This window comes from Cololabis saira, chromosome 4 (genome assembly GCF_033807715.1).
Source record: "Cololabis saira isolate AMF1-May2022 chromosome 4, fColSai1.1, whole genome shotgun sequence".
Lineage (NCBI taxonomy): Eukaryota > Metazoa > Chordata > Actinopteri > Beloniformes > Belonidae > Cololabis > Cololabis saira.
The window spans coordinates 37,382,842-37,396,652 of record NC_084590.1 but is presented as its reverse complement, the minus strand read 5'-3'; the positions used below and the strand labels follow the sequence as shown (position 1 = coordinate 37,396,652).

The following is a 13,811-nucleotide window of genomic DNA, read 5'->3' as shown; positions in this document are numbered from 1 at the left end:
GGAGCATAAAGAAATGGTCGCACAATCTCCTGACAGAATGTGCCAATGCTGGATTTCTGCCACCACTGCAGATCTTCATGATGGCTTTGTCTCTAACTGTGTGAGTGAGCAGACGGGAGTAGGGGCAGAGGGAGTCTTTCAGACAGTGGACTTTACACACACACACACCCCCCCTCCACACAGACACTATTAGAGATGCTTGGCTGGGTAAAGTGGCAAAAATACCTCCCTTTTCCCTCATCCCTTAATGGTGGCCGACTACACTAAAACCCATGTTCGGAGAATTACAATGTCATTTATAGGACACCAAGGCAGCCCTCTGCTTGCCTCCCTTCCACTCTCCTCTTTTATCTAGTTACAAGCCACTGCCTTAACTGGTCTCTAATTCAATGCTCCGGCACACAGTGGGCTGGAGAGAAGGATGTGAAGTGGCCATGCCTCACAGGCAAATTCCTCCAGTAGACATGAAGGTTACTGCAGCTGGGCTCGGCACACGCTGAATAATAATTTGATGGGATGAAAGGAATCAACAGAATGTTGGAGAAAAAAAATCACTTAAGAGTAAATGTGTATCAGAGGTTATATTTTGAAATAGTTTGGCATTTTAGGGAATTCACTTATTCATACTCTTGCCAAGAGTTAGATGAACGGATTGTTTCAAACACAATTTACTGTACTCAGCCTTCTTTTTATACTCAGTTTTGCACTGATTACAGCGTGTAATGTGTTAATTTGGGAGCTTAAGTAGGTGTTAGTAGGCAATTTTTCTTTAACTCATAGACTGAGTCAGTTTTGTTTCTGTTTTAACCGTTTAATCCCAGCTGTATCATATAGCCTATTATACATCCATTTCTGACACTTTTGTACCACCCCCGATTAAAAAAAAAAAAAAACAGGGGGTGGGGGGGGGGGGGTATACATGCCAAAAAATTATGAAAAAATAACACAGATACATAAAAACTACATAAACGTATCTAAGGAATTCATAATACGTAAGGATAATAATTATTCAGGAATTTTTATATTAAAAATTGAAGGTGTTTGTAATTAACATTTCAAATGAAAACATTGCATTTTTGCAATGCCCGACATGAAAGGGTTCATTATGTACTCGTAAGCGGATGGCTCAGGTTTATCATTAAAATATATAATCTTCTTATCTTAAGCCACTCGCTGTGTTTCTCAAAATATTACTTTAAAATGGTATAAGTTATGAAACATTGCATATAAACATAATTACTCAATTCAAAAATGTTTTAAGAATGATTCATGGCTGATTAGAATGTGTTTACCATTAAAAAGAGGTCTACACAAACAGATATACTGTATAAAAGAGGTTAAGACTGTTTTACTGTTAGAAATATGTGATTGAGGTAAAACAGAAATAAAAAATACTTAAATAACCATGCATTTACTGTAAAGTGTAAGAATACTACCACACCAAATTAATTAACAAGAAATATACTGTGTGTATAACGTGCATGAGAATTTGAATCAGCGCAAGCTGCGCTTTGATACAGACTTCAACTGAAGTAAACTCAGCATTTGAAGGAGGGGGGAGAGGAAGTTATAATGCTTTGCTCTTCCTCCAAGGAGATGGAAGGAATAATGAATGTCACTCTGAAGGAGGAGAGCAGGATGAAAAGGAACAGAAATAGATCAGCTTTGATGACTGCATGGATCTCCACTGGGGACATGAAGGTGCTCATTAAAATATTTCTTAGTGTAGGGGGGGAGAGGTAACTGGTATTTTCTGTAGCAGTTAGACCCTGAAGACTGTGCACCCCTACGTTCTCACCCAACTACAGCTCATGATCGCGTAAAGATCATGGTTGTGTGTGATCTGTTATGCTCCTGCATTTCCCTTATGTGTTGCATCCCACCTCATTATGTAATGTGCTGTATTTTTAAATTAATACCAACATACAGTTATTTAAAAAAAGAAAGTACAGCTGCAAGTTCTAAAGTTCTAAAGTTACTTGGAGCTCGTCATTATATGGTGAAAAAGATCATTCAGTACGGGGGAAAAAAAGACAATTTACGGAGAACTGAACATCCCCTCAGGTTTAATCCAGGGCCAGACTGTGCAATGCTAGGTGGAATTGCAAATAAAAAATGTAAAAAAAAAAATTAAAAAAAAAAGCCTAATCCCAGAGTTTACAGGCTTGGGTTAGCATCACAGAGATTATGACGGTGCAATTTGAAAAAGACTGAGCGAGTGTGGATCGTTTGGAAGGATCACCAGGAGAAAACCTCTTCTCTCTGAAAGAAAACATGACATTAACTCTGTAAATTTACAGTAAATTATATTAACATGGATTAGGTTTCCAGTGTCCCAGTTTAACAGACCACAAGAGTTCTGGAACAGTGCCTTGAGTACAGAGGAGACGATACTCTACATGTACAGCACAGCGACACGTCGGGCAAAAACCAAGTACAGTATCTCATCATGAACATCTTATGGTAACTGAAAAGCCAGGTGGTGGAGCGGCTAGGATTTGGGCATATTTTGCAGCAATGGCACCCAGGAGTCATTCAGTTGACCATGAACTCTTTTGGAAAAACAAATTATTCAGTCAGTCAATTGTACAGCCATTTGTCTCACAGCCAGAACTTGAAATTTGAGTTATGTAGCAGGATTTCAAGCACATTAGCTCATCCAACGTTATATAACTGAAAAACAAAACCATCAAGGTGTTGCAGTGCCGAGTAAAAGTCTAGATTTGAACCCATTCGAGTTGTGCATAAACAAACGTACCGAGGAAACCCAAAAAAGAGGGCTCAACCACAGGTCCTCTATAATGATAACATTATTCAGAAAACTATTACTTAACGCTATTGCTGCTAAAGTGACTTTTTATAAGATATTTAATCGTAGGTTTTTCACAAACTGTTTCTGGTTTAGTTTGGCTGAGTTTTTGCTAAATGATTGACGCAGTTTAGGGCATCGTGGCTTTTCTGTATATCCGATTTTGTATTTGCCCCATTTTAATACGTGGTGAGAGCCAGTTAATATATCCTGATACATAAAACTTTTAAACTGACAGAAAGTGCACTATTTTGCTTTTTCTACATGACTGTACATAACTCTGAGTTATATATTCCACATTTATATGTTATATCTGGCTGCGCAGTCTATCTAGAATCTCTGCTCTGTGGCTTTCCCTCTCAGCACTGAGGCACCCAGTAAAAACAAAGCACGCTCAAGGCTATACAGCCCTGGAGTTACAGGCTGGAAGCGCCCAAACCTCGGGTATAAATACCCAAAGCCAAATCTATGTTTAGCATCAGTTTTCTTTTGAAAAGAGGCCCAGTTTTGCCAAAGGACATGAGTTTGCTGTGTAATTCCCTTATAGCTTTTAGCCACAGCTTCTCTGTGTGTATTTTTCATATTTGGCTTGAGCTGTTGCAGTTTCAATGCCAGACCATCCTTCTCTTGAAGAGCCTCATTTACAATATTGATGGCTGGTCTTGTGTAGAAGGACTAAGAATGATTGAATAATCAAGTCAGCTCAACATTTATTGGTAAAAGTCAAGCGTCGCCCATAGGCGCAATTAGAAAACTCAATTACTCTCAAACTATACTTATGCTGCACTGCCACCTGTGTTGAGCCTACAGTTGTTTCTTTTTTTTGCTTCCGTTTTCTATTTATCTTCTCACAATTTCTATTCCTAGTATTCTGTTTAGCAACAAGCTTTTTTCTTATTCATTTTTTAATCACGTTCAACAGAAATGTACTCGTCTACTCTGTAATTATTTTTTAAGATTACATGAGTCTTCATTAATTGACTGTCCAATGTAAAGAAAAAAATATTAGCGTTTTTTTTTTTTTTTTTGGAATAACGATCAGCAAATTTTGAAAATAAAAAAAATCGAAAATTACCACCCCCTTTCCTTGAAACCCACATCCAAAGCCAGAGCTCCAAAGCAAACAAGCCCCCAGTGCCCATTCACTAAAGAAAATTAGTTTGCCAAAAAATCCAATGGTCCAGTGACTTCTCCTGGATCACACACAATTGGATGGTGTATTTAGTGTCTTGTTGCTTCCACAGGTTATTAACATTTTTGTTTTGACATGAGAGCATTTAATTAACTGTTTGCTATCGTTATGTAAAGAGAGTTTCAAGAAAATGAGCTCATACTCAACCTTTAACACATGACTGAGATATTTACTAGCTTAGACACAAATGAATACAGTGTATTTAAACTTTATTCAAAATACCCGTATACTTTTTTATCATATTTTCAGTTCAACGAGTCTAAATTATTATTAACTTTGTAACTACATATTCTGTATTAATTCAATTTGGTTTGTTTGCATAGCACCAAGTCACTGCAGCATTCATCTCAAGGTTTTTTACAGAGAACGTAAACAATTTCTCTGTAGTCCAATTGAATACAGTTCAATTGAAATTGCATGTTCAAAATACAGCAATTAACAACATGTATTTTCTTAGTTTGTTTATTTTAATTGCTACTGAGACACATGAAACTGCATCACCTCAGGTTAATTGTTATTCTCAGTAGATGTATTCTCATAAAAGGGAGCTTCTCATCCATTGTAACTTTACTGACGTGTAAAACCTCTCTGGAGACTGTACATGTAAAATAGGATGTTTAATTTTATCCACCTAACTCACCATGTAAAAAATGGAAATGGCTCCCATAGTGAAAAACAAAAAGAAAATCAAAACATTTTCAAAAATGTGATGATCTTTTGCTAAGATTTAACTTTCTGTTAGCATGATCTTCAGAATTACCTGATATAACTGAACAGAAACCAGGTTTAAGATGGAAGTCAAATGTCTTTTAAAGGAAAAAGAAATGTTTCTTCCGCTTTGACCAAATCATATAAAACTTAGTATTGACCTGGCTGCCAGATTTATAAAGATAGATGTGACAGAGGAGAATCTGGTGTTGGAGGGTTATGAGTGGAAATAGATGGGGTTAGCAGTTCTCTGGTGTAATAAAAGAAATGAAAGTAGTAATAGACTCCCAGTGAATTCCATTAGGGACACACTGAGACTACACAAGCCATTCATTATAATGATGCCGTGAAGTGAGATATTTCATTGTGGAACCCAAAGCCTGGTGTGAAAGGGGACACTGAGGGATGGGTGGAGCGCAAAGGTCTACCTCAGTCGCATTTACTGCCATTCTCTTCTGTTTCTATGGAGATTTGAGGCTTTTCAGCCAATCAATCAATGGACGCATGCTTTTCATCAGGCAACCTTGAGGTTTTCTAAGTAAGCAGTGACAGGCATTGAAAATTCTCATTTGAAATTGTGTATGACTTTCCAATGGTACGCTGAAAGTAAGTGCAAATGGATTTGTAATCTAAGCAGCATGTTTGCACCAAATTGAGTTTCTTTATAACATGCATTCGTCACATGGAAAAAGTACCGGACTGTAATTTGCAAAGCTATCCTACCCATGTATTAGATTTTAATTGATTTTCTGATACAATCTCATTTGTAGCGACTGTGTCTCTTAAACGAATCATCTCCTTCTGCAGGCGGAAAGGGAGGAAAGAAGAAGAAAACTAAGGCTGGCTCCAAACCAACTAAAGCCAATGGGTCCAACTGGGCCAACGTCCCCCTGCCTCCTCCTCCTGTTCACCCTCTGCCTGGAACTGAGATGGACCTTTATCCCAATGAGCACCACGAAGGAGGAGGGTATGTGTGTTAATGATGTCAACAAATACAGATATATTGTTCCAGGATGAACAAATAAAACAAATGTAAAAGCAAACCCATCCTGGTGATAACCTTTTAGCTTTTTTAGGTCAGGAGAGGATAAAATTTGCTATTTTTATGATGATAAAAAGCTGAATGGTGGAGTTTTTGCTGCTTTAAAAAACATACGAAAGGGTGAAGAATAATTGTGCTCTAGGGAGTAAAGCAGTACTAAATATTTAGTTTACTTGGGTTTTCTTTGCATATTTTAGGACAGGCTCAAGTGCAAGTCTAGCTGTCCTATTTATGCTCCAGATTGTATTTTTTAGGTTTTGTAGTAAGCTAAACGTATACAAAAACCTAAAAGTAATGAGAGCAAATTACGAACTCTGAAAATAAGTCACACCTTCTTTTCATTATATTGATCTGTTCTTCTTATGTCCATGTTTGAACCTGCTTGAGAATGAAACTCATTTCGTCTGCGTCTTTGGTGTCTATCTCCTCTAAGTAACTCAGAATTGGAGGATCTATTGCATCAGCACCTAAAAAGCAGAAAACAGTGCTTGCCAACATGACTAACACCACACGTTTCTGTTGTAAAAACAAGGTTCATTCTTGCTTCCTCTGTAACTAATTACAGTACCAACTGTACATCTGCTGAGAAGCCAAGGATCAATGTTGAGTCTCCACGGGCAGCTAGTCAAACATCCATACTCGCCTACACAGGCTATCATATGAAAACTCATATATACAGGTGTAGAACAAGCTCTCTGTCAGTCTGGTCTATAATCTTTTGGGTTGTTGGAAAATAAATGGAAAAAATATGTTTGTAGCAGTCTGTAAGTGCTGCGGTGGGCAGACATACAAATGTTTTCAGATAAATCTATTTACTGAATTCTAAAGTGAAGCACGATCTTGCTATCATGCCGTACAGATGAAAAGTGAGGGATTGAAGGAAGATTTAAATGGTATCAACTGATACGTTTTAACAGATCATTAAGTGAAGTGAATCCAGTAGAAAGCTCAAACACATTGTGCTTTAGTATGAACAAACAGAAGCCTGTTTAAGTGATTTTGAGGGTCTTTCGCTCCCGCTCTCTCTCTGGTCCAATAGGTGCCATGTCCTCACTCCCATTTCCAATCTGGGAGAGTCATCTGCTTTAATAGGCTATCTGGCAAATGAAAAGTCCCTTGCACTGTAAATCTAAGGCTGCTCTTAATGGCAGCAGATTAAAACTGTTATGTCCTATGGAGTGTGCGCCGACAAATTTCTTTAATGAACATTTTCTTTATGGCCAGTATTATTTCAGCATGTATAAGCACAGCTATGAGCAAGTGGAGCCTGACAACCACAGTAATTTTACTCAGGACTGTCATATACCAAATTCTGGAAGTTGGACAAGGTCACAGATCTCATGTATCTCTTTCCTTCTTAACACTTTTATGGTGTTTGAGATTCCCTCTCCCTGTTAAATAATTAGTTTATATTAGCAGATTCAATAATCGGGAAGAAAGTAGTTAGTCAAAAGGCCCAAGATCAAAGCCAGAATATTATGCAATGGCCTTTTAAATCAAATGTGTGGAGGGTAAATGTATTCTCTTGTCTCAGGTATGAGAGTGACGGATGGGGCCAGCCCATGCCTGTGCAGACGTATCTTCACCAGGGCATGGAAGATGAGCTGGAGGAAGAGGAAGAGAGGGTTCCCACCCCACCCATCCGTGGAGTGGCCTCCTCCCCTGCTGCCGTGTCTTTTGGACAGCAGTCCACAGCCACTCTCACCCCGTCTCCCCGGGACGAGATGCAGCCCATGATCCAGGCCCATCTGGACGAGCTGACTCGAGCTTACCAACTGGACATGGCTAAACAGACATGGTAAATATACATCTGTATGTTGGTAAGAATATATGATAGTATCATAGATAATATATGCACTGTTGTCATATTATTATTCTTGTACATTCTGTTTCTGTCTGTTGCTGCCATGATTTGTTTTGGTCCTGCAGTATTCCTCATATCAACTGTGTGTGCAGTGGAGATAAACCCATTAATCATTCCATTTTAATGGGCCCATGCCACGACTTAGGAAACTACTGTATTTTGCTCACTCTAAGAGACACAATTTCGTACCCATGGCTGTTTACTCCCCCCTACACCTGTACATTTTACATTCCATTGTTGTTGTGCTCATGCAAGTCAGATGAAGGCCATGCTTCATTCTGTCAGCAACGCAGGGAGAAGGAGAGACTGCCATTCATTCACAATAGTGAAGCAGGCTGTGTGTGTGTGCGTGTGTGTGTGTGCAGAGGGGGGGTTGTCTACACCTTTGTATTGTGGAGATTCCTTGTCAGGGAGGAGATGTTTCCCAGTAATGACTGTGTTGGTTAGAGAGCAACTCTGACAATACCAGAGGGCCAGTTATTACAACCAATTCCCACTGCAAACTGTGTCAAAGACTTTGCATCAAATGCAACCGTCAGCAAAGCATTCTTCCAGTGAGGTGACACTGGTCTGTGTGCCCTTTTACCGAATCCGGCAGCAGTTAGCAGGTCATTGTGTTAGCAAACAAGCAGGACTTAGGAAATTACTGGAATTGTCCCAATTTATTCATCCTTTTACATGCCGAAGGTCTCAAAAATTAACATTTTAACAGACGTGCTTGTTATTTCACCATTTATGAATATTCCCATCACTTTTCTCTTGCTTCTGCATTTCCTCATGTCTTTCTTTGCTCTCGCCAGGCACATGCAGGGGGGTTCTCTACCTCCCCAGGCCCCAGCTCCTCCAGTGGGTTATGTGTCGAGCACAATGGTTTCCGACCTGGAGACTGACCTGGCTGATGATGATGAGGATGAGGAGGAGGAAGACGAGGAGGAGGATGAAGGTTACGGAGCCAGGCATCCCCGTGGTATTGAGCACACACCAGGGTCTAGCATGGACAACTTGGACAGCTCTTTAACAGGTGAGGTGGTTGAAGGCTTATCTAACCTCACCTATTTCTGTTAAACATATTTTTTTTAACTTAAATTGTATTTTATTTTAGTACTAATCTCCAATGATGACTAAAATGTATGTCGTCAGCTGTTCCAATTTGTTTTATAGTAAATGGATTACTGTACATGGCATGTTCTTCATGTTCCTATGTGATCATTTGTAAGTGAATTTGCTTACAGAGTGTCTCTCTGTCAAGTTTTTAAGCACTTTTGGCAGACTCTGGGGAATTATAATTATAATTTCTAAAAAAAAAAGAGATAAGAAAGTCCATGAATTTTAAACAGGATAGTGAGAGGGAAATAAAAAGGAGGGAGAGGCAGGACGAGTAGGGCAGAATGACTGTGATTTAACTGGTGCACAGCTCTGGACCCGTATCTTCCCAAGGAGATTTGAAATAAATTTCACGTGCAGCATATTCTATTCCAGACCAGAGGCACCATTTCCATTTTTACAACTCACTGAAAACTTTTATGGCCGTCTGTTGGAGAGACATATGAAGGGCATGACATTGCAGCGGCAGATCTGGGTTCTGGACTGCTGCTCTCACGCGCGGACCAGGAGCTGCTATCCATCAGATATCTGTAGGATGAAACTGAGAGGAATCATTTCTGAAAAATGCGTGACATTTGTGTGGGGGAAGGTGAAAAAAAGCTGGTGTCGTGTGCCTTTGTGACACTGCGTTTTTTCCCAGGTTATCCAACGGAATAATAAAAACAAATTGCAGAAAAAATGAGGAGCTGATCTGTTTTCAAAGAGAAAACATCAGAATTGGGGCTGACAGTCCTGCTAGATGGTCTGCCTTGCCAGAGGCAGCACTAAATTGTAGTTTTCTGTGGGATGATGGAACAGTGGTTTTGGTAGCGCTGACACAAGCTGCTGCTGATGTATTTACAGGAATATAAAGCAGCAACCGGGCCTTAATCTGCAGCATCTCTCCTCCACTGTATTGCTATTAAGACAGCCCTATTTCTTTTTATCTCCCTTCAAGTCTGCTTCTCACCCCATCTTTTGACAGCACAGGCACGGCCCCAGCTCCAGGGCTCGCGGAGTAGGAGAGGAAGATAGGGGGGGGATCTGCTGAGATTTATTGTGGCCACCATTTTTGAAGCTTTACAAAGAGCAGAGGAAAGGAGCAAAAGTCCTGTCACGTGCCTCTTGATAAATATATCATTATTTTAATAACATGGAAATAGGTCTGCTTTTTTATTGTTACACCAAAGGCCACTTAATCAAACAATTTTACATATGCCCCAGAAAAAGAAAAAAAAAAGCCAGTTTTCACCAGCACTTTGTCTGCACATGTTTCCAACACTAAACTAATAATCAGGTAAGGCTTTTGTTTTTTGTTTTTTTTGGGGGGGGGGTCAGACATTTTTGCTTCTGCCAGAAATATAGTATTTGGTATTACTTGGCTTTGTGTAGGTCATGTCATGTAGAGATGTTAAATTGTTAAGGCTGTTTTGGACGATTATGCTCCCAAAAAGCTTTGCTTCGCGAGGAGCAAGGTTGCATCTCCTGACCGCAGGTAAAGATGCCTGCTCGTCAGGGAGAATGATTTTCACACTTAACGACATGCAGATTACGGTTTCCTTCGGTGTAAATCAGTTTTAGTGGCAGGAGGAACCCAGTATGAGTTTTACTGGCCGCTACAATCTAATGTTTACTGGCTTTGCTCTATCAGTGCACGGCACACTGTAGGAGGTGTCAGGTAATGTTTTTAAGAGAACACAGCTGCACCACAGTCTGGTTCAAGACGTGATAAAATGACAGGCTCGTAGCACAAACATTGGTGCTTAAGAGTTATATTTCAAGGGTGAAAGGAAAACTACTTTGACATTTTATCAAATATTGCAATAATCACACTTTGATTGGACTGATGTTTTAGAGAATAGAAGTGCTCCAGAGGTTGTGCAGTAGAAAGTGGTGGTTAGTGTTACTAAAAAAGTCCTATGATGTGATTTGCTGAGGCAGTGCTCCTCTGCGGAGCCAGAGGACTTGGAAGCTTCTGTGCTTTGGCTGGCACTACCTCTACTTCATTATCTTCTCTATTCTTTGTGGGAGGATTGGGCCCAGTGGAATTGCTGTCTTTCTTTCTTAGAGAAAAACTCTTTAAAAAAAAATGTAAAAAAGAAAATGGAGGACTGAAAGTAGTTACTGACTCAGATTTCAGTTGGAGACGTATATCCGGGTTGTGTAAGTGCAAGCACAACCTTATGAAAGCTTATATTTTGCACAAGTCTCCATTAATCTGAGACTTTTCCTTCACTAGGAGCCGAAAAGCTGTTGCAACTTCTGCTGTTGAGGGTGCAATTCCCTGAAGTCCTAGCCTGTGGCTTTAAACTGTCTTTGAGATGGAGAAACTCAGATGTGGAAGTTGGAAAATTATGACGGGGATTTCCCAATATGTCTGGGAGCACGCACAACTGTCATAATTTTACGGTCCAAATTAAATGTGTCACATTACATTTCAAAGGGCAGTGCCATCTCAGAGACCAGTCTTTACGTGATCGTTTATTTCATAGGTTTTTAATGTTAATTGAAAATCAAAATGCAGCCACTCTGCCCAGGACTGTGCCACCTTTTGTCCCATCTTGACCTTTTAATAAATCCTGCTGTTAACTATTGTCCTTCTCACTGTCTAAACAACCTTTACCCTCACACCTCCTGACTTCTCTGTTACACCAGTCTGTTCAATCACATCACTCTGTGTGTCGGAGAGTGTTTGAGCTGAGCACTTGGGTTCGTGCCACTTAAGGAAAGTCTGCCAAACCAGTCCCACTGAAATCTGTCACATTAGCCGACTGTTCTCTGTGTTTTTGCTTGCCAAAGTGGCATATTTTTATTGGCAGACTGATCCTTTATATTTAAAGTGCTGGCAGAGCTTTTCATGTGTAGGAAAATCAAAGCATAGAGAAATAAAGTGGCATATAATTCAACAGACCTATGTCTGACAGTATGTAGGCATTTTCAATTCAAGTCCTATTAAATTATAGTTCAATTTTATCCACTTTATGCAATTCAGTGCAATAAAACACAGTTCACTTGCACTGAGTTATAAGTATTAAAAAAAGAACAGAGCTAGGTTTGTTTTCTGATCCCTTCCCTAAAATGATTGTAACATTTTAGACAGTCATGACGGTGCATTTTTTTAAACCGGATTGAGAGAAACTTCATACCACCAGGTGTTTCATTCAGCGCCGTTAAGTGAGACGTCACCTGAGGCAGTCCTGCAGCTCTGCGCAGGTGCGCTCATTGTTCTTTATCAAAAGAAGTGCTAGAAAAGTTGATGACAGTCCCGCTGTTCCACTGCCTGCATTCCTGTGTGTGTTTGTGTGCACCCCGGTGTGGGTGCATTCAACTTTTGTGTGTGTAATAGATGAAAGAGGGCAGGCCAGGACAGAATCAGCACTCAACACAACTCAGCTTCCAGAACAGGAATGGCCTGCAGCAAATACAACATCATCTAAGTGTATATTAATATTATCTCTGTTTTTTAAAAGATCACTCGATACCTTCATCTGCCTGTGTGTAGGATCACACAGCCCAGGTGTTCAGACTGTCAGATCACATATCCATTAACGTTACGGCCACTGAGCTGTGCAGGGAAAATGAAATTGTTCACACACATGCAGTTTAACATACTCTCTCACACACACACACACACACACACACACACACACACACACACACACACACACACAGACACACACACACACACACACACACACACACACATCTTTGCTGAAACCTGTGGTATCCCACAGGGTCCATGGTGAATGGGTGGGGCTCTGCCTCGGAAGATGACCGTAATTTCTCCAGCCATAGGTCCAGTCTGGGCAGCTCTTCTGATGGCTCCATCTTTACCCACTGCAGCTTTGCCCAGGCCCTGGTGGCTGCTGCAGACAAGGCAGGCTACCGCCTTGAGGGCACTAGCCTCAGCAAGAGAGGTTGGTGTGTGGAGACAGAGACCCACTGCTGGACTGCAACGTTTTCCAGTAGCATTGACATTTTGTCAATTTCTGCTCTGATTTCTCTCGCTGTCGTCCACTTGCTTATGTTTCCCCTCCGTAATCTTGTCCCGCTCTCCCTACTGCTTGTGGATGCAGCACACAGGGTTGTGCATGATACCTGCTCTATACGGCTATACCGCGGGTATCTCCTTCTCCTTAGATGAATTCAACTCCTCTGCATCTCATCTGGCTGTACCTTTTGGGTTTCTTGGGTCAAATATGTAATAACAAGGTGGTACTTGCGAGCTTTACAGCCTGTATCATGGCCCTCTTTCTCTTCTGAGGTAAACCTTTTTCGTTTGCAAAAAGGTTTGCACATCTTGATTTATATGTCATCCTTAGCGTTGACATTCTGAGCCCCGGCCGTCTGTGTGGTAGCTCTCTAATGTCTTTATTAAGCAGCTGGCCTTTGCTCTTGTATTTCTCTTGCAGGTAAAGGTTTATCCCACAGGCCTCGGCCCAGCAGTCCATTTTCAACAGATGGCAGCACAGTCGGCACACACAGCTTGGGCCACCAAAGGGCCACGAGGCCCTCACGCAAACCACGAAGTCAGGGCACAACACCCCACCGGAGAGATGCTGGTGCAGACGGTGAGGCAGCAGCCGTAAAGCACATTCAAAATAGTTCATAGACTGATTCCTGACTCCCCCGACAAAAAAATCAGTTACAATAAAGTAGAATAGATACAGTATAATATGTGCATGTGACTCATTTACTGCGGTTTTCCCTCAACACAGACCTACCTCCTCCCCCTGAGCCTCCTCCCTGTCAGGGGCAGGGACGAATCCAGGGGGCCCGCAGCGCAAGCAGCATGGCACCACCTACAGACAGGAAGGCGTCTTCTCTGGAGCGCACGCCTATGTCAGGACCCCTGTGTGGGCCGGAGGACATGAAGAGCTCCATTGACAGGCACATGCGAACCTCTCTGGAACATCATCGCCAGGCTCAAGACAGGCTGGGCTCCATGGACCGAGCTGACGATGGACGCAGGGGACACAAAACAGGTACAAAGGAAACAATGACTCTCGTTATTCCCACAATGTGACCGTGTATGTTATGGCACTTACAGTTGTAGTCTTTACACATTAAACACAGTAAATACACGTCAGCTTTAGCATTTGCGCTGTTTAAG

At 41.0% G+C, this 13,811-nt stretch overlaps 1 protein-coding gene across 11 annotated transcripts in view; it reads left to right on the top strand.

The window, feature by feature from the left end:
- The window catches only part of robo2 (roundabout, axon guidance receptor, homolog 2 (Drosophila)), a 302,845-nt gene that overhangs the window by 279,967 nt on the left and 9,067 nt on the right, over positions 1–13,811 (top strand). For 6 of the 11 annotated variants that reach the window (XM_061719664.1, XM_061719669.1, XM_061719665.1 and 3 more), the window contains 6 exons: positions 5,517–5,676; positions 7,286–7,549; positions 8,416–8,636; positions 12,433–12,615; positions 13,111–13,269; positions 13,417–13,683. In XM_061719664.1, coding sequence (XP_061575648.1) covers positions 5,517–5,676; positions 7,286–7,549; positions 8,416–8,636; positions 12,433–12,615; positions 13,111–13,269; positions 13,417–13,683 — 1,254 coding nt within the window. The remainder of the gene's footprint in view (positions 1–5,516; positions 5,677–7,285; positions 7,550–8,415; positions 8,637–12,432; positions 12,616–13,110; positions 13,270–13,416; positions 13,684–13,811) is intronic. The other 5 variants (XM_061719674.1, XM_061719672.1, XM_061719673.1 and 2 more) reach the window with 1 other exon arrangement.